Source organism: Caretta caretta, chromosome 5 (genome assembly GCF_965140235.1).
Source record: "Caretta caretta isolate rCarCar2 chromosome 5, rCarCar1.hap1, whole genome shotgun sequence".
Classification (NCBI taxonomy): Eukaryota; Metazoa; Chordata; order Testudines; family Cheloniidae; genus Caretta; species Caretta caretta.
Genome location: NC_134210.1, coordinates 84,704,845 through 84,731,989, shown reverse-complemented (window position 1 = coordinate 84,731,989; position 27,145 = coordinate 84,704,845). Strand labels below are relative to the sequence as shown.

The following is a 27,145-nucleotide window of genomic DNA, read 5'->3' as shown; positions in this document are numbered from 1 at the left end:
TACCTGGTGAGGAAGGACCCCAGACTAACTAGTTGTTCAGATAAGGACACACGTGGAGATCTTTTTTGCAGAGGTATGTAGCCACTAGTGTCATGCACTTGGTAAAAACCCTCGGTGCCAATGACAGGCCAAATATCAGGATGGTGCATTGGTAATGATCTTCTCCTACAACAAATCTCAGGAATTTCCTGTGGGCAGAATGAATTGCCACATGGAAGTATACATCCTTTAAGGTTGGGGCAGCACACCAGTCTCCTGCATCTAAGGAAGGGATCATCATAGCCAGAGACACCATATGGAACTTTATCTTCTTGATGCGGTTCTGAATGTCTAGGATAGGTTGGAGACCTCCTCTGGCCTTGGGTATTAGAAAATCCAGGAAATAAAATCCCCTTTCCCAATGAAGAGAGGACACCTCTTTTGTGGCTCCTAAAGAATGTAGAGCCTAAACTTCTTGTCTTAGCACAGACTTATGAAAGGGGCACATAATGAGGGCTGTGGAGGGGAGTTGAAGTGGGGGTGGGGAGAAGAAAAGGAAGTGCAGAGTATATCCGACCTGCTTAGCACCCATTTGTCTGAAAAGGAGGATGGTCATGAATTTAGGAAATGGGATAGCTTGTCCTGGAAAGGTGGGGAGGGCCCAGTGAGATCCAGATCAGGTAGTATGCTGTCATCATCATAAGAGTTAAAATTGCTGCTTGGAGATGCCTTGAAGAAGAGACAGAGGAAATAGAAAGCATTGTCTTTCTGCTCTGGAACCTTTGCCTTTTCTTAGATTTTGGTCAGCTGGATGAAAGGGGTAGGCTATCGTCTAGTCTGGTATTGAGGACAATATTTTGTCCTCTTCATGGCAGGAGCATAGAGGCCCAAGCACTTCAGAACAGCTAGACTTCTTTAGGGTATGCAAAGCTTCATCCATTTTGGATGAAAACAAGGCACATCCTTCTAAGGGGAGGTCCTCAAATTGTGTGTTGCACTCCACAGGAATTCCAGAGGACTGTGACCAGGTGGAATGGCACATCATTATTGTCGTCACCATGACCCTGGCTACAGAGTCTGCCCTATCTAGGGAAGCCTGTTGGGCTGATTGAGAAATAAGGTGGCCCTCAGCAATGAGTTATTTGAACTGCTCACTGAGGATGCTGGAATGATACTGGGCTCCAGTCATGTCTGGTCCAAGCATCCCAATCCATGGCAGAACTCTTTACCAAGCCACGGTGATGAGAGTGGGAGCTCTCGACCCTCTGTACTGTGACACTTGAGAGCCTACTTCAGAGTAACCTGAAAAAGGTGATGTGATACTGGAGGCGTCCTCTGTGACTGATATCTATAGGGGCAGGAACAGAGCTGGAGAGAGCACAGATGGCTTTCTAGTAGCTGGTGATGTGTGGCATGGAAGATTTGGAACTGAACCAGAGGAGGTGGGAGGAGGTGGTACTGAGCCCAAAGCCGGTGACCCCAGAGAGAAACATCCTGGTGCCAAAGATCTCTGTAGCTGCACAGGTCTTCGGCCTGAAGCAATAGCAGTACTGACAGGCATAACAAGTCCCTGGTCGCAGCGTAAGCTTCTGGCTTAGTTGGTATGGAACAGGTTGCTGACCTACAGGGATCACATAGATGACTGCTTAGTTGCCACCAAAGTAGCTGGTCTCAACAGTCTCTGAGAGGGCAGCAGCGTTGACAGCTCTGGTCACTGTAAATAAGCCAGTGTAGGGGAGCAGTGAGCTGAAGCGCACATGCTACCATTGGTACTGGAATGCCCTTCTGTGGAACAGTCCCGCACTCTGGACTTCAAACAGACAGATTCCAACATCTGGTTATGCTTTTGCGGCCAAGTCTGGGGCCTCATAGAAGACAGTCATGGAGATGGGGATCTCCTGCAGCCTCTTTCTGCAGGCAGAACTGGAAGAGCACTTCAGGAAGGAGTCCTGAAAGAGTTTCCCTTGGACGACTCAGGGTGCTCTGGTGCCAGTCTAAGTCATATTGGAAGCGCTCATCCCTCAGGTTCTTCATTCTGCTCTTGAAGCTGTGACAAACGGAGCACCTGTCTCTAACATCACCCTCACCCCAGCACTTAAACAGCAGGAATGAGGGTCACTAACAGGCATAGATGTTTTGTAGTCCGCATAAGGTTTGAAACCTGGGGACCTTGGCATAGGGCACCTGGTACAGGGTGGGATCTGAACATCTGAATGAAAAGGAGGAAATAAGAGGAAAAAACCTAAAATTCAAGAACCAAGAGGTTTACTTTGTTCATAGAAAACACAAACACTTCAACCACCGATGACTTTGCCTGTGTGGCCAGAAAATAAAAAATTCTGCCCGTGTAAACTTGAAAAAAGTCAGAACTTGATTAGATAAACTTTACTTCCAGGTATAATGTTAGTGCTATTGAACTGTCTCAGGGGCATTGCTAATGAACTATATAATGTTACTCTTGGGTGAGTATCTGAAAGTCTGAACCCAAATCTTCTGAGACTAAGTGATCCCTGTGAGAAGTCTTCTCACAACAAACCTCAGCTCACTCGCCTCACATCCCACACTGCCAAAGAGGGCTTCAGTGGAAGAATCCTTCCCATATGGAATTAAATTCAATTGTTCCTTTCTGTACTGAGAAGCAGAGCTCAAAATCAGATCACTAGTGAGATTGGGAGTGACGGCTACACTGAAGCAAATTTTCCTTAGCGTATTAGAACTACAATGTGCCCAACAGGGGCGGCCCTAGACCAGCTGTCAGCAAATGGCACCCTAGGTGAACCATGCAATCAGCGCCCCCCACCCCCAAACCCCAGGGGCAGATCTAGGCTGAGGTTTTTGGTAAACTGGGAAATATTTTGCCCCTTTTTTTCCTTTTAATGTTTTTTAAGCGTGTTTTTTTTTAAACAGAGGCTTAATTTTTCAGTTTGTCCATCCGTCTGTCCAATCAATGTTTCTGAGATCAGATAAAATAGAGACATGAAATTTTCAGAATAGATTTGTACATGACAGCTAGATGATATTTCAGGCTAATTTCAAATAAAAATGCATTAAAAATTTTAATTATAATTTTTATTATTACAAATCCAAAAACATCCATTACACTATCCTGCTTCAGCTGCCATTACCACCACATCCAATATAGAAAGAAATAAGAAAACTCTTAAATGAACTTTAACCTGTATTTACAAAACACTCTGAATAAAAAATACTCTGTGCTCTTAAAACATGACTTTTCTTGCTTTAAGTTTAAAAAATTCAGTCACTAGTTCTTTTAGATCCAGTTTTCCAACTATTTCATGCTCTATTGACATAGCGGCAAGTCCAACAAGTCTCTTGCATCGCTGTTGAATGCAAATATATTTTTATCAATTTTAACTTTGAGAAGCTACGTTCCCCACTAGCTATAGAAACTGGCAAAGTGAAAAGAATGCGTAGAGCTATAAAAATGTTTGGAAAACTGTCTGTGAGTTTATTTTCACAAACAAACTTCAACACTTCTTCAGGAGTGGAATGTTTCTTAAGTTGTCTTGAAAAAGCCTGAAGCTCACTACACAAATTTGTAGCATCAATGCCTTTTGAATTTTCATGAGTCAATGCCGACACCAGTTTTATACCAAATTCTCTCATCTGTTTTGCTGTTTTCTTTTGCAAGCTGTAGATCTCATATAGAAAGCCAAATACTGACTCTAGTTGCTGCATCTATTGAAATCTTTCATCAACCGAGTGAATAGCAGTGTCAAGGACTGCAAAGTAGAAATTAACTTTGAACCTTTGTTTTGGGTTCTGAATGTGTGTGTCTCATCCTTCATAAGAAAACTGCTGTTTCTTTTGCCAAATGCAAACTGGCTCTGGTTCAAATTCTGTCGGAAAGTCTATTTCTTCAGCAAGCTTGAAATAATCTACCAGAGTTCTTTCGAACCCTTCATCACTTCTGAATTCCTCCAGAATATTTTTAGTTTGCTGCAGTTTTTGAATAGCAGAATGTACATTCAAGTTCTTTTCCTGAAGCTGTTTACTAGTGAGGTTAATCTTGAAAAGGATATTATACCACAAAATGAGTGAAGTCACAAATTTGAACTTGGAAAGGCCATTTGCAAGAGCTTCTGCATCTGAATGTCCCGTATTGCCAGATGATCCAGTAAAGGTAGTATCATCAGAAATTTCAATTAGGGCATCATAAATGTTTCCAAGTTCATAGCGAAGAGGCTTCAAAGCATCAATGTGACTCTCCCATCTTGTCTGACTAAGTGGTTTCACAGTTAGAGAATTCACATGGCGAGTCAGAATCTCCCAACAGCATGTTGAGCTTGAGAAAAACATATAAACACATTGCACCAGGTCAAAGAAACTGCTTGCCTCCAAACATCCGGCAGCATCACAGACAATCAAATTCAGAGAATGTGCACTGCAAGGAACAAAAAGGCCCTAGGATGGATTTCGATCATTCTCCTTTGCACACTATTGTCTTTACCCTTCATATTACTCCCATTATCATAGCCGTGGCCACATGAGCTTTCAATAGATAATGACATTGTTTCAAGCTCTTGTAGAATAGTTTCAGTCATAAATGCTCCAGTCGTGTCCTTCAGTGGTATGAAACCCCCAAAAATGTCCCTCTATAAGCACTTCAACATTATCTTCATCTGCAGACTTTTCCATATCCACAAAACGAATGATCATCATTTGTTCAACTTGACTCACATCTGGTGTACAGTCCAGTATTATTGAAAAGTATTTTGCAGAATGGGCAGATTCTACAATTCTCTTTTTAATGGTATTTGCTAGGATTTGAATCAGTTCATTTTGCATATTTTTTCCTAAGTAATAAACCTGTGTTTCATGATCAGTTATTTTAAGTAGATGCTCCTTCATGACTAGATCAAACAAAGCTAGGTATTCAACAATTTTTTAAAAGTTTCCATTAGCTGGAGTGTATAATTTTTCATTTCTACCATGGCCGCAGAATGCTAAATTTTGCCCATCGAGAACTCTCACTAAAGCAATCAGACGCTCTAATATTTATTGCCAATATTCTTTTTCCTTGATCACAAGTACATTTTCTTCATCGATAGCTTTTCCTTTTTTCAGTTCTAATTCAAGTTTTCCAATTTTGACAACAGTCCAAATGTTCTGTACTTCTTTCATGTGAAGAGAGAATTGAAGATATGCTTTTCCAGTCCTTCGAACCATTTTCAGTAAGTGATGTACCAATTGCTTGATTTTCTAAACAACTTGCAGCAAAAGCAAAACACAGAGTCCTTCAACACTGAATTTGTAATCAGTTTCAATGAATTTCTTCCCCATTAATGAGTTTCCTCTTGTAATGCTGAGCAGAGAATTTTCTTTTATTTCCATCCTTAGGGAAGGGAAATTCATGAACTTGTTCGGGTCCATGTTCCACGAGAATTTGCCACACACTGCATCACATCTGAGCCATGGATCTGGGTCCCCATACTGTAACTTCCTCATCCTTTCTTCCTTCTACTTCAATTTCTGCATGGGTCTCTGAAGGTGAATACATTTTCTCCACTTCCATATCAGTCTGATGCTGTGAGCTGCCTTCATCTAGAAGTAACTTTCCATCATCTTGAGTTTCCAAGTTGCTTTTTTGTGGATGTGAGCTACCCTCATCTCGAAGTAATATACCTTCATCTTGATGTTCCAAACTGCTTCCATGCGAGTGTGAGCTAACCTCCTCTCCAAGTAAAATTCCTTCATCTGGATGCTGTGAACTGCTCCCATCTTTATTTGGATTAAAGCAAAGATATTACAGGAAGGATCCCTGCAGTTTTGCTTGGTCCTTTTCCTTCTCAGCCTTTCATTGACGATACTCAGCTCCTGAGGGTTTTCTTTTTCCTCTTTGTGCCATGGGGCATTTGAATATTTTTATGTACTGTGCTCCCGACTGCAAGCATTATAGTGTTAAGGATAGTTGGCGATTTAAACCACATTGCAGCCATCCCAACATGTCTTTTCACTTCTTAAAGGTTCAGTGATTAGTAACATACACTAACGTACTTATTAAAACAGTTACTTACAGCTTTTACACGGAAACAAAATGACCTTTTTTGATGTTATAACCTGACACTGGTTGTTTGGAAAGTAATCCCCTTCCTCACGGTTACCCGCTTGGAGTGTGATGTCATCGCTTTTGTAGTCTATTAAGCGTTAATGCTGTAAGTTTTCTTTTATGGACCTTATTTATTACATTTGAACCAGTTATAACAAAGAAAGTTCATAATTATATAGTCTGATAATAAAGCTAAGGTTTAATAACGCTTAAAGATACTCACATTTTGGATTTATAATGCTGAGAGACGTTATTCTTTATTCTTTGGCACCAAGAAACAATTTTCCACAGTACTTGTTCATTTCTTAACCATCTACCTGCTACGTGTGTTAAAATGACCGTTTGACATCTATCAACTCGTGATATCTCCGCTCTACATGAATTTCCAGCTATGCGACCTTGATGTATATTCGAGTTAGGTGTCACTAGCATTGCAGCTCTTGCCGCTGGTGGATGTTTCTCATTGTGGCTGAGTTATTGCTTATCAAAACTGTGAAGTGGGTCATCTTGACCCTACGTTGCAAATTGAAAAAAAAAATCACTAAAATACTATTTATATTTGCAGTAAATAAAAGATGACATATTAATAAATTCTCAGAAATATAGAGAAATGAATTACAATTTATATTCTCTCCGTACATGCACAGGAATTGAAATAACATCTTAGTTATTTTATTTGTATTTTTCTCCATCTTTTTGTTTTTTGTTTTTTTTATTTTTCCCCCTCAAAATTGGTGCCCCATTTAACTTGGCACCCTAGGCGACCGCCTAGTTCACCTACATGGACGGGCCTCCCCTGACGCCCAACCCTGGCAGATCCAGGAAGCTCAGTACAAATGTTCTTATGGAGGGGTGTGCATGTGATCACTTAGACTTGTGGGTCAGGCTTTATGCCAATTATTAGTGTCAAATATTAAACAGTGTGATTTAAGTGATGCCTAAAGAATGAAACTTCCTCTCAAAGCTCAGAAAAATAGGATACATCTGTATTTATAAATTTGTGTTATTTATGAAATTGTATCTCTGCTTTCAAATTAGTTTTTCCCCACATAAGTAAGAGCCTACAATGCTCTTGGAGTGGTATGGCAGAGTGACTTTTGAGGGACTGTTTTAAATCCACATGAACTGAGGCACTGAATTCATTGGCTGGGAAAGTCTTACCTCTTACAGATGTATCAAAGTCATAGAAGGGCTGGAAGGGACCTTGAGAGATTATCATGTCCAGCCCCCTATGCTGAGGCAGGACCCAAGTAAACCTCAACCATCCCTGACAGGTGTTTGTCTAACCTGTTCTTAAAAACTTCCAATGACAGGGATTCCACAACCTCCCTTGGAAGCCTATTCCAGAGTTTAACTACCCTTATAGTTAGAAAGCTTTTCCTAATATCTAACCTAAATCTACCTTGCTGCAGATTACACATTACTTCTTGTCCACTGGAGACGGGACATGGAGAACAACTGATCACAGTCCTCTTTATAACAGCTCTTAACATAGTTGAAGACTTGTCAGTTTCCCTTCCATCTTCTTTTTTCAAGACTAAACATGCCCAGTTTTTTTAACCTTTCTTCATAACTCAGGTTTTCTAGACCTTTTATCATTTTGTTGGTCTCCTCTGCACTCTCCCCAATTTGTCCACATCTTTCCTCAAGACTGGCATCTGTAACTGGACACAGTACTACAGCTGAGGCCTCACCAGTGCCAAGTAAAGCCAGACAATGACCTCCCATGTCTTACATACTACACTCCTCGTACTACACTAGAGTGATATTAGCTTTTTGCAACTGCATCACATTGTTGTTGTATTCAATTTGTGACCCACTATAGCCCCCAGATCTTTTTCAGCAGTACTACCACTTAGCCAGTTACTTCCATTTTGTAGTTGTGCTTTTGATTTTCCTTCCTAAGTGCAGTACTTTGCACTTGTCTTTATTGAATTTTATCATGGTGATTTCAGACCAATGCTCCAATTTGTCAAGGTAATTTTGAACTCTAATCGTATTCTCCAAAGTGCATGGAACCCTTTCCTGCTTGGTGTTATCTGCAAATTTGATAAGCATGCTCTCCATTCCACTACCCAAGTTAATAATAAAAATATTGAATATTACGGGATCCAAAACTGACCTTAGAAACAGTTTTTCAACAAGTGGAGGACCCCCACTTTATAGTATCTTCATCTAGACCACATTTCCCTGGTTTGTTTATGATTATCATGGTTTCTCAAAAGCCCACAGGTATATTTTGTACTGCCGCCTGTCTTCTGCTCTGTAGTAAAAGCAACTAAAATAGCTGGAAAAACTAGAAGCAACATCCCACCACTATGTAACGTGAACTTTGATTTTATATGCATCCTTTAGTTCAGAGCAGCATTTTGCAATTCAGATAATTGAAGTATTTATATTTTTCCATGTCTCACCTGATTTTACAATGTTTAGAATACTCAAAGGCCTGGCAATTAGCAGAGCACAAATGGGATAAATGGGGAAACAAATGCCTAAAGAGTTCCCTTACACTTCCCCTCTTCCACCATCAGTTGGGTTGAGAGATGATTTAGGCTTCACATAAGGAGAAAACAAATAATAAAATGCTTGATTTTTTTTCTGATTGCACTGATACGCTAAATTTATGAGCGGTGAGGATGCAGATTAGGAGAGTTTATAAAACCAAAAATTGTGAAGATGTTGGATTGTATTAACTGTAGTAAACTTTAGGATGTATTGTTCAGAACTGGTTCCATTGTGCATCAGTAATTAATATTTGATTTCTCTTACTGGAGAATTTTGGACATCACTTGACCAGCCTTGCCTCTAATTCTTTGTCAGTAAATAAAAAAGTAAGCAAAAGAGAAGATGACAAGCGGAATATGCTGTTACATATCAAAGCCAAAATAATTAAAAAAAAGACAAAAGTAGTAATTCCAAAATATTTATAATGTTTTATTAATAGCATCCAAAGCCGCCTTACATGAACAAAAAGCAGTAGAGCTTTTTCATTGTTTTCCTACCAGTGCATTTCCAAGTCCAGGTGAAAAGCTAGAAACCAGTAAAGCAGTGACCTAGGCTGTAGGTTACAATGATGCACACCTTGTAAGTAGATCCAAATTGAGTATAGTAGTAGTTCAAAAAAAGCTGTAACCATGAGGAACTTTGGCCATTTCCACTTCTACAGTGTACTTCATTTCACAAAGTGTTGTAACAAAAATAACTTCTGTAGGAGCTGTAAAGATAACTTAATCCAACGTTTTGCATCACTTTATTGGATATGCTGTGTTGGATTTACAATTTATGACTATACTGCGTGTAGGCTATTACAATACTACAGTGCGTGTGTGTATTACAGAAACAGTCATGAAATGTATAGACCTGCTTATATATTTTACAAAATGAACCAAAAAAATACAATAAAACTGCATCCCAAGTGGATAATGTAAACGATTAAATTATAAAGCCTTTTCTTCAAAGTTCAAAATACTTAAATGAAAAAGGTATATAAAATGTAATAAAACATAAATTACATTTAAAGATCTGTACATGATTCATCTTGCAAGAAGCACAAAAACAGCATTCTGTACAATACTGCTTATTTTGGTCTTCTAAAATTCAAAAATCCATTTTCACTAAAAAGGCAAGAAACTAACAAGGTTTTACATGCAATCTAGCACTATCCTCACTAAAATCAGGTGAGTTCATAACCCTGCAAAAAACTTTTAAAATGTAGAAATATGTATCTTAAGCCCTTTTCTGTACTTGACAACCAACATGCAACAGAAGTTGGATTGTTAAGTTAGTGCACAGCCTCCAATGTGTCTGCTTTTGGTTAACAATGTATTAAGGCTACTTGCTGCTAAAAATATGCAGCAGTGAAGGAACTCATTCACAGAGGAAATCAACTGATCTCATTGGAAGTTTCTGCCATAGTCCCTGGGAGTAATGTAAGAAAGACATTCTCTCTTTTCTCACGTTATGTCCCGTTTCCCTAATTTTCTGCCTATTGTAATACAAACATGGAACGATATTCTTAACTTGTTTTTTTCAGATTTAAAAAATAAACATACAATCTCTTGTCCATTATATCAAAGAGATAAATACTATATGCTAAGCTGTCCATCACATCCAGGGCACTTCTTCACACTCAGAGCAATCCTGCGTGCTACTGTAGTTTGATTCCTTTTTCTGTTATTGACTTAAGAATAATTCACTAAAATTACAATCCCAGATCATGATATACATGATGTGCAATGCTACTCCGCAATATGTTGCACAGCAACAGTACATTATAGTAAAGCAGCCTCTCTCAAGAACGGTAGTCAAAAAAATTAGAAACAGCAATTCTATACCATCATGTTTGTTGCCATCAGATTTTTGCAATGATCAATAAACTTGGTATATCATTACTGCTGAATTTCATTTGATTTTATTTTTAAGTTTGGTCAGTTGTGGCTAAAAAGTCAGATCAAAATGACTGATCTTCAGTCAAAGGGACTCTACAGTCTCCAGCTGCACTGAAGTGATGTGAAACTCTCTCTTAGAAGTGAGTCCAATTTTATTAGGCTTCGGATTGAATCTCCGCTTCATCCATCTGAAGAGTGTCATTATCCCCTAGTAATTCTGTTTCTGGTACAGAACCCTCCTCCTCCTCCTCTTCCTGGACAGGTTTTTGGGCTACATCTTCTGCTCCATTATGTGCATCATCTGTACCCTCTGAGAGCAGAGCAGGCCTGTCAGCCACAGATGCATTGGAGGGTGCTGTTGTTACATAGCCTGTGCTGGTAGAACCACTCCCACTGTGATGGGAGCCTGGTTTTGGAATCATCTGTGGAGGGATTTGCTGTGGAGCCATTTGCATTGGGATTTGGACAGGGTAAAAATTTGGCAAGTAGGCGCCATACGCTGGCATCGGTTGATAACCATTGACAGGAATGTAGAGCTGAGGAGGTGGGACCATTGGTCTGATCTGCCCTTTCATTTGTATGAACTGTGGTTGAGGGAACGCTTGAGTTTTCTGCTTTGGTCCAACGTACCTGGCATTGCTGATATTACTAACAGGGCTTGTGCTGAGAGAACTTGTTTGTGTGGTGTTGCTTGCCCCAGAGGTTTGTGCTGAGCTGTTGTAATTAGAAATGTTTCCCCACGTTTTTAGTCTATTGTGAATATCTTTAAATCTTGGTCTTCTGTTGGGGAATTCATTCCAACATTCCAACATCAAAGTGTATATCCATGTGGGGCAGTCGTCTGGACATGGCAAAACCTGTCGATTCCTTATCATTTCAATGACATCCTGGTTAGAATAACCACAGTAAGGCTGTAGGCCATAGCTGAAAACTTCCCACAGCACAACGCCATAGGACCAAATATCTGAATCAACAGAAAATTTGCCGTACATGATAGCCTCAGGGGACATCCATCGGATAGGAAGAAGGGAATTTCCCATGAGTTTAAAGTAATCAGCAGAGTAAACTTCCCTGAAAAGGCCTAAATCAGATATTTTCACATTAAGCTTATCAAATACCAATATATTTCTGGTGGCTAAGTCCTTGTGAACGATATGATGACTTGAGAGGTATTCCATTCCCGCAGCTACCTGAGTCACAATGTGAAAAAAATCTGCTGGTTCCAGAGCTGATTTTACTGTCTTGTCATCATCAGTGCTGCCAACATCAGAATGGGGAGATCTCATAACTAAAAACTCATGGAGATCACTGTGGGAACAATAACTAAAAATCATGCTGATGGGCTGTTCTTTTGTCACTATTCCCAGCAAGCAGACAATATTTGGGTGCTGTAAACGTGATCTCATCATTGCTTCATGTTTGAATTCTTCCCGAAGAGCCAATTCTGCTTTGTCTTTGAGTGTTTTGATGGCAATAGCTTGTGTCTGTTCACCGGGCGTTGTACCAAACAGATGCCCCTTGTAGACTTTTCCAAACCTCTCTTCCCCTAGCTCTTCCATAAACCTCACAGTAGACAGATTGATCTCTTTAAGTTTAGTCTGGAAAAAAAAATCAAGGTAATTCATAGTATTTTATAACACTACAATTCTCTATTAAAGACAAAACTAATGGTTACATGCTACCACAGGATGACAGTTTTGTCAAAGTTTATTTTCCATTTATATCATTGTTGTATGTTCAACTAGATCTTCATTTTACTCATAACCCTGAAATGGATGATACTATTATCAGAAGTCCAAATTTAATTGTGTTGGAAGGTGAGCATGATTATTTCAATTGATAAATACAAAAGAGCACCATATTTCTGCAAGTTGAAAAGATTATCAATTCTGGGTAAAATTGGCAGCTTTAGAAACAAGGGAGTACTTGTTTAACCATAGGGCAATCAGACCTGGTGTATACTGCCCATACAGCTCTGCCATTAAACCTCATTCCTTAATGGATTCACAAAATTAATACACAGTTTGGTTCAACTGGCAATGTCCATTCTTTCAGCTGACAGTTTCCTGAACAGGTGTTGCCAACTGTACCAAATTGTGTATTGTCTTTTTGAACTAACATTTAGTAAATACTAGGATAAAAAAAATCTACTTTAGATCTGAACTGAATTCTAACATGGAGACCTTTTAATTAGCCAGAAAATCATTCATATTCTGGAAGTTAAAAAACAGACGTTTATCAAAAATTTAAAAAGTCATTTTGATTGTACTGTCTTCTGAGGTACCCAGGCTTAGAAGAATATTGTACATAGACTCTTCCATATCCTCTTCCCCCGGTCCAATGAGGACTTCAGCATATTGGAAACCAAAGTAGAGTAATTTGGAAGGAAAATTGTTGCATGTACTGCTGAAAACAAGCAAAACTACGGGCCACTACTGGGGCAAAATTAAGAATGAATCATAGATATCAAGATTTCTAGTCACTTAAGTAAGAAGACAAAGCAAAGAATGACTAGGACTGCCAGTTACACACACAGATACAAACTACACAGAAATATTTTTGCATTGAAAGCTGTATTGACTGTGGATTTGGGTGCTCAGTTTTGGGAGATACCAGAAAGGGCCTGATTTTCATAAGTTGGGTGCTTTGTAAACACTCTGAAAATCAGGCCTTTTACAGAGGCCTCAATTTGGCCAAAATGTAAGGCATTCAAAACCACGACATTTTTCACAATCTTGTCCTTTAAAAAGTCTGCAAAAAATACCTGTTTGTGCTGATTAATAAGTGGCATTTCCATGTCCTGGCTAGGAGATGCCATCAACTGGCGACGTTGGGGTGTAGCAGCAGATGCCTTTTGTTTGTTCCTACACACGCAGACCAAGAAGAAAAGGCAGGCAATAACCAAAGGGATGGCTATGCTAGGAACCAGAATGTAGAGGATTCCCATTTTGCTGTTGTCACGTGGACCTGTTGGGATTTAAATATTTATTGTTTTCAGGTGATGTTGGTTTTTTAAAGTATTCAAAAGCAAAGTAAATTTAAAAAAAAACTCGTGTGAATATTGAGACTAATCTTTAAACAAAAGAAGCAAATCACATGATTTTAAAACAGAAGTTACATTCTAAGTACAGGCTTTTAATTCCATCAGCCACAAACTAATTTTCCGTCAAATATTCCTGAGAATAAATGTTGAATGGACATGGCAACTAGTGGGTTCAAGGATACGCAACGAAAGCATTGGATCCATTTAATTTATAGTGTTTCAGATGTAAAATAAACTATTATTGAACTTTCCCAGTACAGAAACTGCAGAATACAGACTGTTGTGGAATTGCATTAACTTGCTTACTGGATGAAGTACAGTGATTAGTCTTCATCATTATACATGTAGGTATGCACGCATGGGCGATCTCAATGTGATAAACTGCAGAGCATATGACAAACAGTCCTTATCATCCAACTTTAACCCTTTCATGAGCACTTTGCCCATTACTTTAACTCTGCCAACACTACTGTGTTGGCCCACAAAATGTGAAATCTCTCCCCACCTCCAAATTATTTAGATACCATTGAACTTTTTGGTATCAAGGTAGTCTTATTTCTCAGGCAGACACGGATAAAAAATAGTGTCAATATATTTAATAAAGGATCTCTAAAGCATTTCTAAAATATTTTTCTGTAAAATGTGTGGCATATACAGAGTACAGGACAGCATGGTATGGTACAAAAGGTTTTATTGGCACTCATGTGGGATGCCTTATGAAATTTGTGACTATGCCATTTGTGAGTGCTTCCCTCCCAAACTCATATGAATAAAATCTTCATAACATATCATCATGTAATATAGATTTTTTCTTTTTAAGTCAAATCAAGTAATGAAGTGAGGTAAACCAGAAATTTTACATTTTACAGTTTTAATTTTAAGTACTGCCTGTCTGTAATTAAGCAACGTTTGTGAGGCCTATACTTCACACTTATCGCAGCAGGGATCGTGCCTTTTTCCTTGTTCTGCACAGTACTGAGTTCACCTTTGGCACTCAAACTACCAGTAATGTCTCTAGAATGAATTCTGTGCTAATGCATTGAAGCTAAAGGGACTGTAATAAAGTGTCACTATAGGGCAGGACTCCGTTGGGTTAACTAGGATGGCTTCTTGCTAATACTAATGTAAAACTGATTCATGAGCATTTTCACTACTAGGTATTTAGTCTAGAAGATTTATTTTAAAATCATGATCTGCATGGTGCCTTTGATTCTATGCTTTTGATTTTGTTTCCTATAACCAAGTATAATGCTTTATCTCCCTCTACAGGATGTGTGAATTATCATCTCCTTTTTCCAATGCCAAAGCTGGGTGAAGGCGACTTTTGTTGGTTTCTTGGCTTAGTACATAGATTGCCATCCACCTCAAGGCCAGACTGAGAATCTATGTTCTCCAAACTAAGATGCCTTAGATAGAAACAGTAAGATAATGCTGAATAGCGTTACATAAAACCAAATTATTTCTTAACCTATATTCAGAGCAACACCAACTATATTAACCAAATCAGAAACTAAACTGTATACGGAAATATGATATATCAAATGTATGTAATATCGTTAATTATTGTCTCTGTTTTTTGCTCCAGAAATACAATAAATAGGCAGTACAGAGTTCCAGGCAACAAACTTTGGTCTGAAAACAACATTACAAACGTGTAACAAGAAACAATGGTGCCACACTACAACCAATGAAAACATTAGAATTGTAAATTTCTCAATGAGTGATACTCTAACAATTAGCAATATTTAAAACCATAAAAGCTTTAGGACAGTAGTAAAGGGGAAATAAAAGAGAATACATACTACAAGACGGTACTTCACACAGTTCCATGCGTACGTTTTTATTCTGTGTAAAACACCAGGGACCATCCATCTGACTTCCAGGATTTCGGCAATATGCATGTCCACCTCCTAGCTCTGGAAACTGTGTGCTTGTCAGATCATGGTTATGAGGATGCTGGGAATTCCAATGCTGACAATTGTGGCCTGATTTGGTGACACTAATGGTCCCTCTATAATCAGCTCCAGAGCCATTGTAACACTGGTGATCTGTAACAAGGGATTTCACATAAAATTAAAATAAACGAAGAGAACACTTTATTACTGCTGTTCTCACATGTAGAACTTCACCCATTAGAGGGAGTGCCATGAATCCTAAGAAGCATGGGAAATTATGCTTGCTATTAGCCCCTGGAGCCAGATTTGATTGGCTGACTCCTTCCCTTGCTTGGTTATTCTCTTTCCTCTGATCCCAGTTGCTTTTGTTTTCTCCATTCCCTCCGGCTGGTATCTTTTCCAACTCCCTGGCTGATTTTTAATCTCTCTTCCCCCACAAACACACCTCTTTGGCTGATTCTGCTTCTCAGCTACCTGGAACTAATCAGCTCCTAAGTACCTCTGCATTGCAACTCAAATGGTTACATTTCATCCTAATTGACCCCGACCAGCTCTACAAAACTGCCCCTGCTGCTCAACTCTGCTGATTGCTAGAAGAGGAGGAGGTACTGAAAGGATGGGAATTCAGAGTAAGCTTAGCAGACTATGAATCTTGCCAGCTATCTACGTATAGTCATGTTAGTCTAATGTAGCTGAGCATGTGGGTATGGCGATCAGTTATAGGGGAATGGAGTAGGTAGAGAAAAATAGCAGCATATAATAACAATGAATCTAACCCTTGGATGCTAATAAAACACCCACAGATGCATGCATCCAGTATAGCAAGGAGAATTACAGTCCCAGCTTGATTTGCAGGATTAATAGTCCATATTAAAAGAACAAAAGTTAATTATCCTAAAATGTATAGTTTCTTAACAGCCATTTCAAGTGAAGCTTTTGTGACCTACTTAAAGATTATTGAAATTCAAACAAAACCTACACATAGATGGATACGGAGTCTCAGCCAAGAGGCCAAGGACTGAACAGGACAGGTGAGTGAACTGCACTCTTACTACACAGGGATCCTACAGAACAGAGTTGTGATACACTGACAGTGGCGTGGGGAAGCTTTCACTTGTTTCTGGTGTACTTCTTGTGTGGATACAGGCCTTTATCTTCCATAGTTGTCAATTCAGCAGCTTTCATGATCACTCAATTCCTCTAAGCGTCCCATCTAGCTCTATATTTCGCAACAGTGCAGATTATGATCAGTATTATGCATTATGAAAGGCAATCAGATCTCCTTATGAAAACATTCAGTATGACAATAAGTTTATGTAGCTAGAGTCACTGTAGACCATCTCATTTTATAATCTTGTCAGTGACAAGAGAAATAAAAAAGCTCAAAGCTTGAAACATTAAACCTTACATCTGTTGAGCCGTTCTACAGGGATCCCAATTCTTATGCAGTTGGCAGCCTCCAGAGTGTCAGGCAGTGGCAGGTCCTCACACTTGGGCAGTTGTAGTTGCATCAGGATGAGGGGATTGGACCTAGCAATGTTATATTCCTGCCTACAGAGGTCATTCTCCAGAACTTCACATTCATCCCGACACAGCTCCCTTGGCTTGGGGGTCCGAGAGCGCTCATCACACAGTGGAAACACAAAGTGGCAGAATGATGGAATGGCAAACTGCGAGCACTGATCAGATAAATGGGTAGAAGTGCCAATCATGGTAAATGCGGCTGGAAATAAGCAAAAATTACTGGATGAGCACTAGTACATAATAAACTAAACAAAACAAATAAAATAGTTTTTACGTTAACACAGCACCCTGTGTCTTGAAGGATCTCAAAGCCTATCTTCGTGCAGTATCAATAAGGTGGAGTGTGGAAGCTAGGCCGACAAATAATGCACAGAACAGTGGAAAGGAAATATTGGCTAGACTTAATGGGGCAAACCCAAATGCTGTTGTATCTTTAACGTCCATGCAGAGTGCACAGGACCTCAGTTTCGATGGTGTGATTCAAGAAACCCTTATAGAGTAAACTGTATGGTGCTTAATTTATTTGTCTTAGAAGGACTGAGCCAACCCTGTCAGGACTTCAATCTGTAGTGTCAAGGTTTCTAGTTAGGTCAAACCTGAGTTTAGATTACTAAGCCTCATGCTTTCTCCAGACATTTTCATTAATAAGCCACGCAATCTTTATTTTCAAACCTTGCCAGACAAAAGGAAGGACTCTATTAACATTTTGATGATATTTTACAATGAGAAGCCCGATAGCAGGTGCTGAGATAAAATGCATATTGATAATCCCAAAGCCCCAGTCCGATTAAGACAAGTGTCACAACTCACTAAGGACTTGATCCTCCCCATAGGCACTGAACGCCTACACACTGCCATTTATCTGGGAGTTTTCTTTAACGTTTTAAAGAAGAGATAAATAATGATGTGCATCATGTATCCGAGGGATGAATCAAGCCCTAAATATAGTAATATTCCCACACAAAAAAAATTAACTTTGAGTTAGGATTGTTAGACCACTTATTCCACCAACGCAAACCATAAAAAGCAAGGAAATAAGCTGTTAAATCATTCAATGCCCCGTCTATGATCCACGCATTAGGTCCTCTCCTCAGCTTCACTACCATACTTCCACCAATTATGCCAACATATCTCTTCCTGAACAGACAACGTGCTGCTTCAACTTGAGCCCTGTTTACTGGTTATAAATTCAGGTGCTTTGATTATTAACATAGGCTTTCATCAGTTCTATTGTAAGTAGTTCTGTACGCGTCTTTGTACTGGAGTAAGTGCAAGTAAGTGAGGTATTGTTTTCAAACGGCAAAACAGCTGTAAGATATGCTTCTCTGTAAAGTTTAGGAGAAAATGTCGATGTGAACGGGTGATCTAATTGTTAGTGACTGTTCGAAATTTGGTACAGACAAGGTGGGAGAAGTAATATCTTTTACTGCACCAACTTCAACAACAGGTATTACCTCAGTCACCTTGTCTCTTTAATATCCTGGGATGAACACAGCTAAAATACTGCAAACAACTACATTTGGTAGTAATTTTTATGTAGGTATTACAGACTTCAGATCTGCATACATGAGTGATAGGTGTATTCTGATGAGGACTTGGTATTGTTGGGTGCTTGAAGAGAACAGGGTCGGGGGTGGAGACAGCAGGGGCTGAAGTATGCCTCACAGATGTGCAGGAACATCAGAAACGTGAGGGAGGCATGTTCTTACTGGTGCACCAGAGAGCCAAGGCAGCAGTGCTGTGGAGCAGAGTATCTGCACAGGGGCCTTGGCTCTTGAAGGGCTTTCTTATCAGCACTGCTGCCTTGGTGCACTGGGGCAACCTTCAAGGCCTAATGCCTTGGCACAGAGACACTGGTGCCCCTCCACTCCTGGACTACTGCACAAAAAGGCTCTTCCCTCTATCTTAGTGGTTTGCAAACTGTGGGTCGCAGAATGTAAGGCAGTGGGTCACGGCAGCTCTGGTCAGCACTGCTGACTGGGCCGTTAAAAGTCCCATCAGTGGTGCTGCCCGGCTAAGGCAGGCTAGTCCCTTCCTGTCCTGGCTCCGTGCTGTGCCCTGGAAGCGGCCAGCAGCAGGTACAGTTCCTAGGTTGGGGGCCTCAGGGCTCCAAGTGCTGTCCCCTCCCCGAGCACTGGCTCCGCACTCCCATTGGCCAGGAACCAGCCAATGGGAGCTGGGGGGAGGAGGGAACAGTGCCTGTGGGCGAGAGCCGTATGCCTCCGCCTAGGAGCTGAACCTGCTGCTGGCCGCTTCCGGGGCGCAGCAGGGCCCGCAGTGCCAGGAAGCCTCCCTTAGCATTCCTGCTGTGCCGCTAACCGGGAGCCACCTAAGGTAAGCTCACACCGCAGTCCCCTGCCCCAGCCCTGAGGCCCCCCCAAACCCAGAGCCCCCTCCTGTACCCCAAACCCCTCATTCCTGGCCCCACCCCAGAGCCCTGGCACCCTCCCGCATTCCATCCCCCTGCCGGAGCCCCCTCCCACACCCCAAACCCCTCATCCCCAGCTCCACTGGGTCACGGGCATCAACAATTTTCTTCAACTGGGTCGCCAGGAAAAAAAAGTTTGAAAACCACTGATCTATCCCCTGCACATCCCTGATAATCCCTCATCTCCCCAAAGACCCACTCAACCCTTCATGTTTCTCAATCTGCCTACTCCCCCAAAGTCTCCCTAGAAGCCATCCTCATATCCCCTAGCCTCTAGCTTGCTTCCCTTATTTACCAGGTATACTTATCTAATTCTTCTTTGAACTCAGTTATACTTTTGGCCTTCACAACATCCGCTGGAAACGAGTTCCACAGCTTGACTTATGCATTGTGTGAAGTACTTCCTTACGTTTATTTTCAACCAGCTGCCTATTAATGTCATCGGGCCATCCCCAGTTCTTGTGTTATGTGAAGAGGTAAATAACACTTCCCTATTCACTTTCTGCACACCATTCATAACTTTATAGACTATTACCATACATACTCGATCATAAGGCGACCCCCCCCCAAGATGGATAAGTAAAAATGGAAAATTTTTATGACCCATTCATAAAATGACCCTATAATTCAGTGGTCAGCAAACTTTGGCTCCTGGGCCATCAGGATAAGCTGCTGGTGGGTCGAGATAGTTTGTTTACCTCAAGCATCCGCAGGCACGGAGGTAAGCTTAATTAAACAAAGTGTCCCAGCGCGCCAGCTGCTTACCCTGACGAGCCAGGTCAGAGACTGGTGGGGAAATTTTTTGTGGGGGGAGTAATCCCTGTGGCCACCCCCCACATGATGCCACCCCTAGCCTGGGACCCCCACACTCTCCCCATCTCATCCCTTCCCACCTTATCTAGGGAGGATGTCTCTGGCCTGACCGGAGCTGCTCCAGCGGGCCAGACCGGGCGGCGTGGCCGCAGCGCGTTCCAGCGGGCTGGGCCGGGCGGCGCGGCCACAGCCTGCTCTGGTGGGAGGGGCCGAGCGGCCTGGCTGCAGCCCACCAGCCCCAGAGCTGCAGCTCCTTCGGAGGCTGGGGGGGAGAGCAGCATGGCCAGAAGCGGAGAGACTCAGGCCCCGTCTCTTCCCTTCTGGCTCTGCTGGCTCTCCTTGCACCCTCTGTTGTGGGGAGGGGCTGTGTCCCATCTCTTCCTCTTTATACCCATTCATAAGCCAACTCCCTTCTCTGGTGCTTCCCTTTTTTACTAAAAAAATTCGGCTTATGAATGAGGATATATGGTATATCCCCCCGTTAGTCGTCTCTCTTTTCTACGATGAGCAGCCCCAGTCTTTTCAATCTCACCTCAAAAAGAAGCTGGCCCAAACCCCAAATCATTTCTGTTGCCCTTCTCCGTACTTTCTCCAATTCTAATATATCTTTTTGAAATGATGGGCAACCAGAACTGCATGCAGTATTCAAGGTGCGGGCATACCATTGTGACGTTATGATATTTTCTATCTGATTATCTATCCTTTTCCTAATGGTTCCTAACATTGTTAACTTTTTTGGCTGTTGCTGCATATTGAGCGGCTGTTTGCAGAAAATTATCTAAGACGACTCCAAGACCTCTTTCTTGAGTGGTAACAGCTAATTTAGACCCCCATAATTTTGTATGTATAATTGGCATTATGTTTTCCAATGTGCATTACTTTGCATTTATCAACACTGAATTTTCATCAGCCATTTTTTTGCCCAGTCACCCAGTTTAGTGAGACCGCATTGTGACTCATCACAGTCAGCTTCGGACTTAACTATTTGGAGTAATTTTGTATGATCAGCAAATTTTGCCACCTCACTGTTTACACTCTTTTCCAGATAATTTATGAAAATATGTTGAACAGCACTGGTCCCAGTACAGATCCCTAGTGGGCCACCCCTCTCCACTGTGAAACTGACCGTTTATTCCTACTCTTTGTTACCTATCTTTTAACTATTTAGTGATCCAGGAGAGGTCTTTCCCTCTTATCCCATGACTGCCTACTTTGCTTAAGAGACTTTGGTTAGGGATCTTGTCAAAGGCTTTCTGAAAGTTCAAGTGCACGGTATCGACTGGAACACCCTTGTCCACATACTTGCAGACCCCCACGCCAAAGAATTCGAATAGATTGGTGAGGCATAATTTTCCTTTACAAAAGCTCTTCCCCAACATATTGTGTTTCTATATATGTCTGATAATTCTGTTCTTTACTATAGTTGCACCCAATTTGGCTGGTACTGAAGTTAGGCTTACCAGCCTGTAACTGCCAGGATTGCCTCTGGGGGCTTTTTAAAAACTAGGTGTTACCTTAGCTACCCTCCAGTCATCTGGTACAGAGGGTGATTTACTGTGACAGAGAGCTGAGGGCTAGCCCTTGAGACAGCACTCTGGTCAGTGTTAGTACTAATTACTAGGGCTGTCGATTAATCGCAGTTAACTCACGCAATTAACTCAAAAATTGATCATGATTAATCGCAGTTTTAATTGTACTGTTAAACAATAGAATCCAAAATAGTTAATAAATTTCAATTGGTATGTTTTTCTGAATTTTCATGTATTTTGTATTCTGTACTGCAATTGAAATCAAAGTGTTTTTTTTTTATTATAAATATTTGCACTGTAAAAATGATATACAAAAGAAATAGTATTTTTCAATTCACTTCATACAAGTACTGTAGTACAATGTCTTTGTCATGAAAGTGCAACTTACAAATGTAGATTTCTTTTTGTTATATAACTGCACTCAAACAGTGTAAAACTTCAGAGCCTATAAGTCCACTTCAGAGTCTACAGTCCTACTTCTAGTTCAGCCAATCGCTGAGACAAACAAGTTTGTTTACATTTACAGGAGATAATGCTGCCCTCTTCTTATTTACAGTGTCACCCGTAAGTGAGAACAGGCATTCGCATGGCACCTTTGTAGCCAGTATTGCAATATATTTACATGCGAGATATGCCAGACATTTGTATGCCCCTACATGCTTCGGCCACCATTCCAGAGGACGTGCTTCCATGCTGATGACATTTGTTAAAAAAAATGTGTTAATTAAATTTGTGACTGAACTCCTTGTGGGAGAGTTGTATGCCCCCTGCTCTGTTTTACCTGCATTCTGCCATATTACAGCATGTTACATGTTACAGCAGTCTTGGATGATGACCCAGCACATCTTGTTCATTTTAAGAACACTTTCACTGTAGATTTGAGAAAATGCGAAGAAGGTACCAATGTGAGATTTCTGAAGAGAGCTACAGCACTCGATCCAAGGTTTAAGAATCTGAAGTGCTTTCCAAAATCTAAGAGCGACAAGGTGTGGAGCATGCTTTCAGATGTCTGAAAAGAGCAATGCTCCAATGCGGAAACTACAGAATCCGAACCACCAAAAACGAAAACCAACCTTCTACTGGTGGCATCTGACTACATAATGAAAATGAACATGCATCGGTCTGCACTGCTTTGGATTGTTATCGAGCAGAACCCATCACTAGCATGGATGCATGTCCTATGGAATGGTGGCTGAAGCATGAAGGGACATATGAGTCTTTAGCACATCTGACACAAATATCTTGTGATGCAGGCAATGACAGTACTATGAGAACGCCTGTTCTCACTTTCAGGGACATTGTTAACAAGAAGTGGGCAGAATTATCTCTTGTAAATATATACAAACTTGTTTGTCTGAGCGATTGGCTGAACAAGAAGTAGGACTGAGTGGACTAGTAGGCCCTACAATATTACATTTTATTTTTGAATGCAGGTTTTTTTATACATAATTCTACATTTGTAAGTTCAACTTTCATGATAAAGAGATTGCACTAAGTACTTGAATTGGTGAATTGAATAATACTATTTTGTTTTTTACAATGCACATATATAAATATAAAGTGAGCACTGTACACTTTGTATTCTGTGTTGTAATTGAAAGCCATATATTTAAAAATGTAGAAAACATCCAAAAATATTTAAATAAATGGTATTCTATTATTGTTTAATAGTGCGATTAATCAAGATTAATTTTAATCGCTTGATAGCCCTACTAATTACAGACTTCGGGTATTGTTGCTCTCTGTTCATGCGAGAAGGACCAGGGAAGTGAGCGGGTGAAGGAATAAGCCTCCTAACAAGATTCCCCTAGAGAAAGTACTCAGGGGGAAGAGAAGGAGACAAACTGAAAGCTAGGAGAGCCTGACAAAGGGAGTCCTCTGATTAGAGACATCTTGCCCCTCACCACCTACCCCTTTTGGAGAAGGGGTTGAAGCTGAGATACAGTGTAAAAGTGTGGACAAACTGACATGTATTGGTGGAGGGATTAAAGCACCATAAATAAACTACAAGTTGGTGCTTACAAGCACTAAGGTCTCAGGGCAGTCTGAGTTTGCAAAAGAGGCAAAAGATATTGCACGCTGCCCTGTCACAACTCAGGGCTTGTCCAGGATTGTATCCATGAGAATGGGGAACTTAACAGAGAAGCTGGTGTAGAGATCTGGCAGTCTGGGTGACGGAGGGAACACTGCAATGGTGGTGGAGCCACAAAGAGATATGCAGAAGACTGTCCTGACTTTCCAATCCCACAAGAAAGGAAACTGTCCTGGCTTGCCTGGTAGGCTGAGCAGTGAAAGAGCCTTCAGGAATTTATAAGGGAGCAAGCTCAGGTTCAGCAGCAACTCTTGTAAAGTTTGGTGAGTCCTGCGATGGGAAACCGAGCACAGGACTCTGGAAGATGGGACCTGCAGGTGACCCTGATGTGGTTTTGCTTACTTTAGAAAAAGTGGACATAGGAGCCAGTTGGGACAGAACAATGTGGGCCCTTCAACAGCCACCCTGTTTAACCAGGGAAGCACAGTTTGCGTATATGACTCTCAGTAGAGTCTTTGCCATGGTTAAGGGAGCCACCCTGAACCAGGTGGGTGTGTCCACAGAAAAATACTGCCAGAAATTGAGACGCACAAGATGGATTAGGGGGTTACAGCCCTGTGCATTTGCACAGAAATTAACAGACTGGGCCACTCATTGGTTAAGGCCTGATACCCAAACTGGAGCGGGAGGCAGGAGAGATTATGGGCTCTGATTCTGGAACAGTTTCTTCAGAGTCGCCCTGACAATACCAGAGTATGGGTTAGGTGCATCAACCAGTTAATTTTACAGAGAAGTTTGCAGAGGTGGACATTCCTAGAGTAAGTCGGTGGGTTATGGAACTAGATCTGGGAAGGAGGAGGAGGACTGGGACACCTACAGCTGGAAAGGGCCCCAAGAAGATGAAGGAGGAGCCCGATGAAACTCTGGCAGGGGCTTGGGCCACAGTGTATTTCCAGTGTGGACGTGACAGACATATACATGGACTGTGGGCTTTCATTGTTTTGTGGGTAGGCCGAGACCCCCAGGCAGGGAAGAAAAAAGAAAGTACAGTACCTACCATCTTAGTAATGGTAAGAAGGAGGTACCGAGATAGGGAGGAGGCGCCAAATGGATCCAGTGGACATGGCTTCATTCCTTTCGCTAATAAGGTGGGAGTTAATGAAACCACAGAGGATACTGGAGGTAGGGTCAAAAGTGAATGTGTACATGGGGACATGAAATTCTGCCCCATGGCACAGGTGTCCCTGGAAGTCAAGGGGACATGAAGGTGGAAACATACAGAGGTAGTGGATGGATTGCCCCACTCCCTTGTAGTGGGCACAGAGGCCCAGGAGGGAGGAAATACAACCTGCAGAGCAAGGAAAAAAAACGTAGAGGAAATAAATGAAATTATAAGCCACGGACAGAGAAGTCCCCCCACTGACGTGGGGGTGGGGCCAAAGGGTTCGGAGTGTGGGAGGGAGCTCAGGGTTGGGGCAGAGGGTTGGGGTGTGGATCTGGGGTGGGGATGAGGGGCTCTGGGCTGGGGTAGAGGGTTGGGGTGCAAGGGGAGAGGGCTGTGGCTGGGGGTGCAGGCTGCTTCAGGACTACAGTGGGGAGAGAGGACTCCCCACAGCAGCACCTGGGCTTGGGGGGAGAGGTGCCTCTCCTTGCCACGATAGCTCCGGGGCTGGGGCTGCGGAATAGGCGCCCCTCCCCTGGCAGGGCCGGGCCTGGGTTTGGGCTGCCCATCTCCTGGCTGCGGCAGGTCTGGGGGCTGAGTTGAGGCCGGGAGAAGGGTGCTGCTGGAGCTGGGCTGCTCCTCCCCCAGCCATGGCAGGTTAGGGGCTGGGCTGGGGCCTGGGGAGGTTCCCTGAGCACCTGTGCGTTGCTTAATAGGCTGCTACATGGCCGCACAGTTTACATGGAACTTAGGACCCCATCAACAACAAAGAGGACACAGGCAGGGAGAACAGCTCAACAGGCTGCCCTCGGTATGATGACATGTGGGCAGAGACATAATTATGAGGACAACCCTCATCCACCCAATGCAATTTTTGTGGGTGGAGAATGGATGGACCCTATAATAGGACCCAAAATGAACAACATGAGGACTAGAAGGGGCAGAAGCCTGATAGATCCTCCTGTAAAGGAGGAAGAGTATGAGGGAAGAAACTCCTAAGAACATAAGAACAGCCATACTGGGTCAGACCAAAGGTCCATCTAGTCCAGTATCCTGTCTTCTGATAGTGGCCAGTGTGAGCTTCTTCACAGGGAATGAATAGAATAGGTAAACTCCCTTCTGTTGGGAAAGGGGAGGAGGTATGTGACAGAGTACTGAGGGCTAGCACTTGAGCAATCACTCTAGTCACTATTAGGACTAATTAGGTTTCCCTGGGGAAGACTTAATTGGACCGTGGTTTGTACCTGGTTACCAGGCTAGATTGGCACTAGTGAGCTGATTAACAGGGAAGCTGTATAAAAGGGCACAGGAAGAAGGCTCAAAGGCTCAAGGGGAAGAGAAGGAGAGAAACAGAAAGCTAGGATAACCTGACAAATGGAATCCTCTGAGTAGAGACGCCTTATGCTCCACCCCCTCCTTTTGGAGAAGGGGTTAGAAAGTTGAGCTACAGTGTAAAAGTGTGGAAACACTGATGTGTTTTGGTGGAAGGATTAAAACACTGTAAATAAAATACATGATGGAGTTTACAAGCAAGAACGTCTCAGAACACTGTGTTCATGGAAGAGACGTGGGTACAGCACACCATTCCATCATCACACTTACATACCACAGTTAGTAGTTCTGCAGTTTGGTATTTGAGTTCCTTCAGAACTCTTGGGCAAATATCATCTGGTCCTGAGGACTTATTACTGTTTAATGTATTAATTTGTTCCCAAAGATCCTCTGTTGACACCTCAATCTGGGACAGTTCCTCAGATTTGTCACCTAAAAAGAATGAGCCAGAATGCGTGTGAATCAACATGCACAAAGGAAGTTTGGAGTTCTTGAGGGCTGAGGTTGTTTAGCTGGAGAAACCCAAAGAAAGGTGAAGAAAATGGCAACTGTCAAGAAGGGTAAATTAAACAAACAAACAAAAACCACAAGACGTCAGCTGGCTTTTCTTTAAATTCCAAGAGTTGGCAACACTGTGAATAACTGAATACTTCACACCACCACAAAATGTCAGGCTACCACAGGTAAAATTTGCTCTTCAGTTCCTGAACAAGAGTATTTTATTCTTCAGTGAAGTAAAAATGACTGCAAAGACCATATTGCTTACTTCACTGAAAAAACAAAACTGATTTTTCAGTGTTAAATGATACAACAATATTGCTAATCCTGAGCATCCAAAAATCATGAGTCAGATCTCCAATAATCATGAGATTGGCTTAAAATCATAAAAATAATAAATTTGGGTCTCTGTTTATTTGCCTTCTGACTTTTTGAGTCTCTAGAGGTTGTGT

General features: G+C 41.7%; 2 protein-coding genes across 4 annotated transcripts in view; both read right to left on the bottom strand.

Annotated features, from left to right (window-relative positions):
- The window catches only part of AUH (AU RNA binding methylglutaconyl-CoA hydratase), a 510,281-nt gene that overhangs the window by 391,716 nt on the left and 91,420 nt on the right, over positions 1–27,145 (bottom strand). The window lies entirely within an intron of this gene.
- Positions 8,971–27,145, bottom strand: part of ROR2 (receptor tyrosine kinase like orphan receptor 2) — a 236,959-nt gene continuing 218,784 nt past the window's right edge. For 2 of the 3 annotated variants that reach the window (XM_048851192.2, XM_075128632.1), the window contains exons 6-9: positions 16,784–17,098; positions 15,283–15,528; positions 13,202–13,404; positions 8,971–12,035 (exon numbers count right to left, since the gene is read on the bottom strand). In XM_048851192.2, the coding sequence (XP_048707149.2) occupies positions 10,593–12,035; positions 13,202–13,404; positions 15,283–15,528; positions 16,784–17,098 (2,207 nt within the window). In that variant the 3' untranslated portion in view covers positions 8,971–10,592. The remainder of the gene's footprint in view (positions 12,036–13,201; positions 13,405–15,282; positions 15,529–16,783; positions 17,099–27,145) is intronic. The other variant, XM_048851193.2, reaches the window with a different exon arrangement.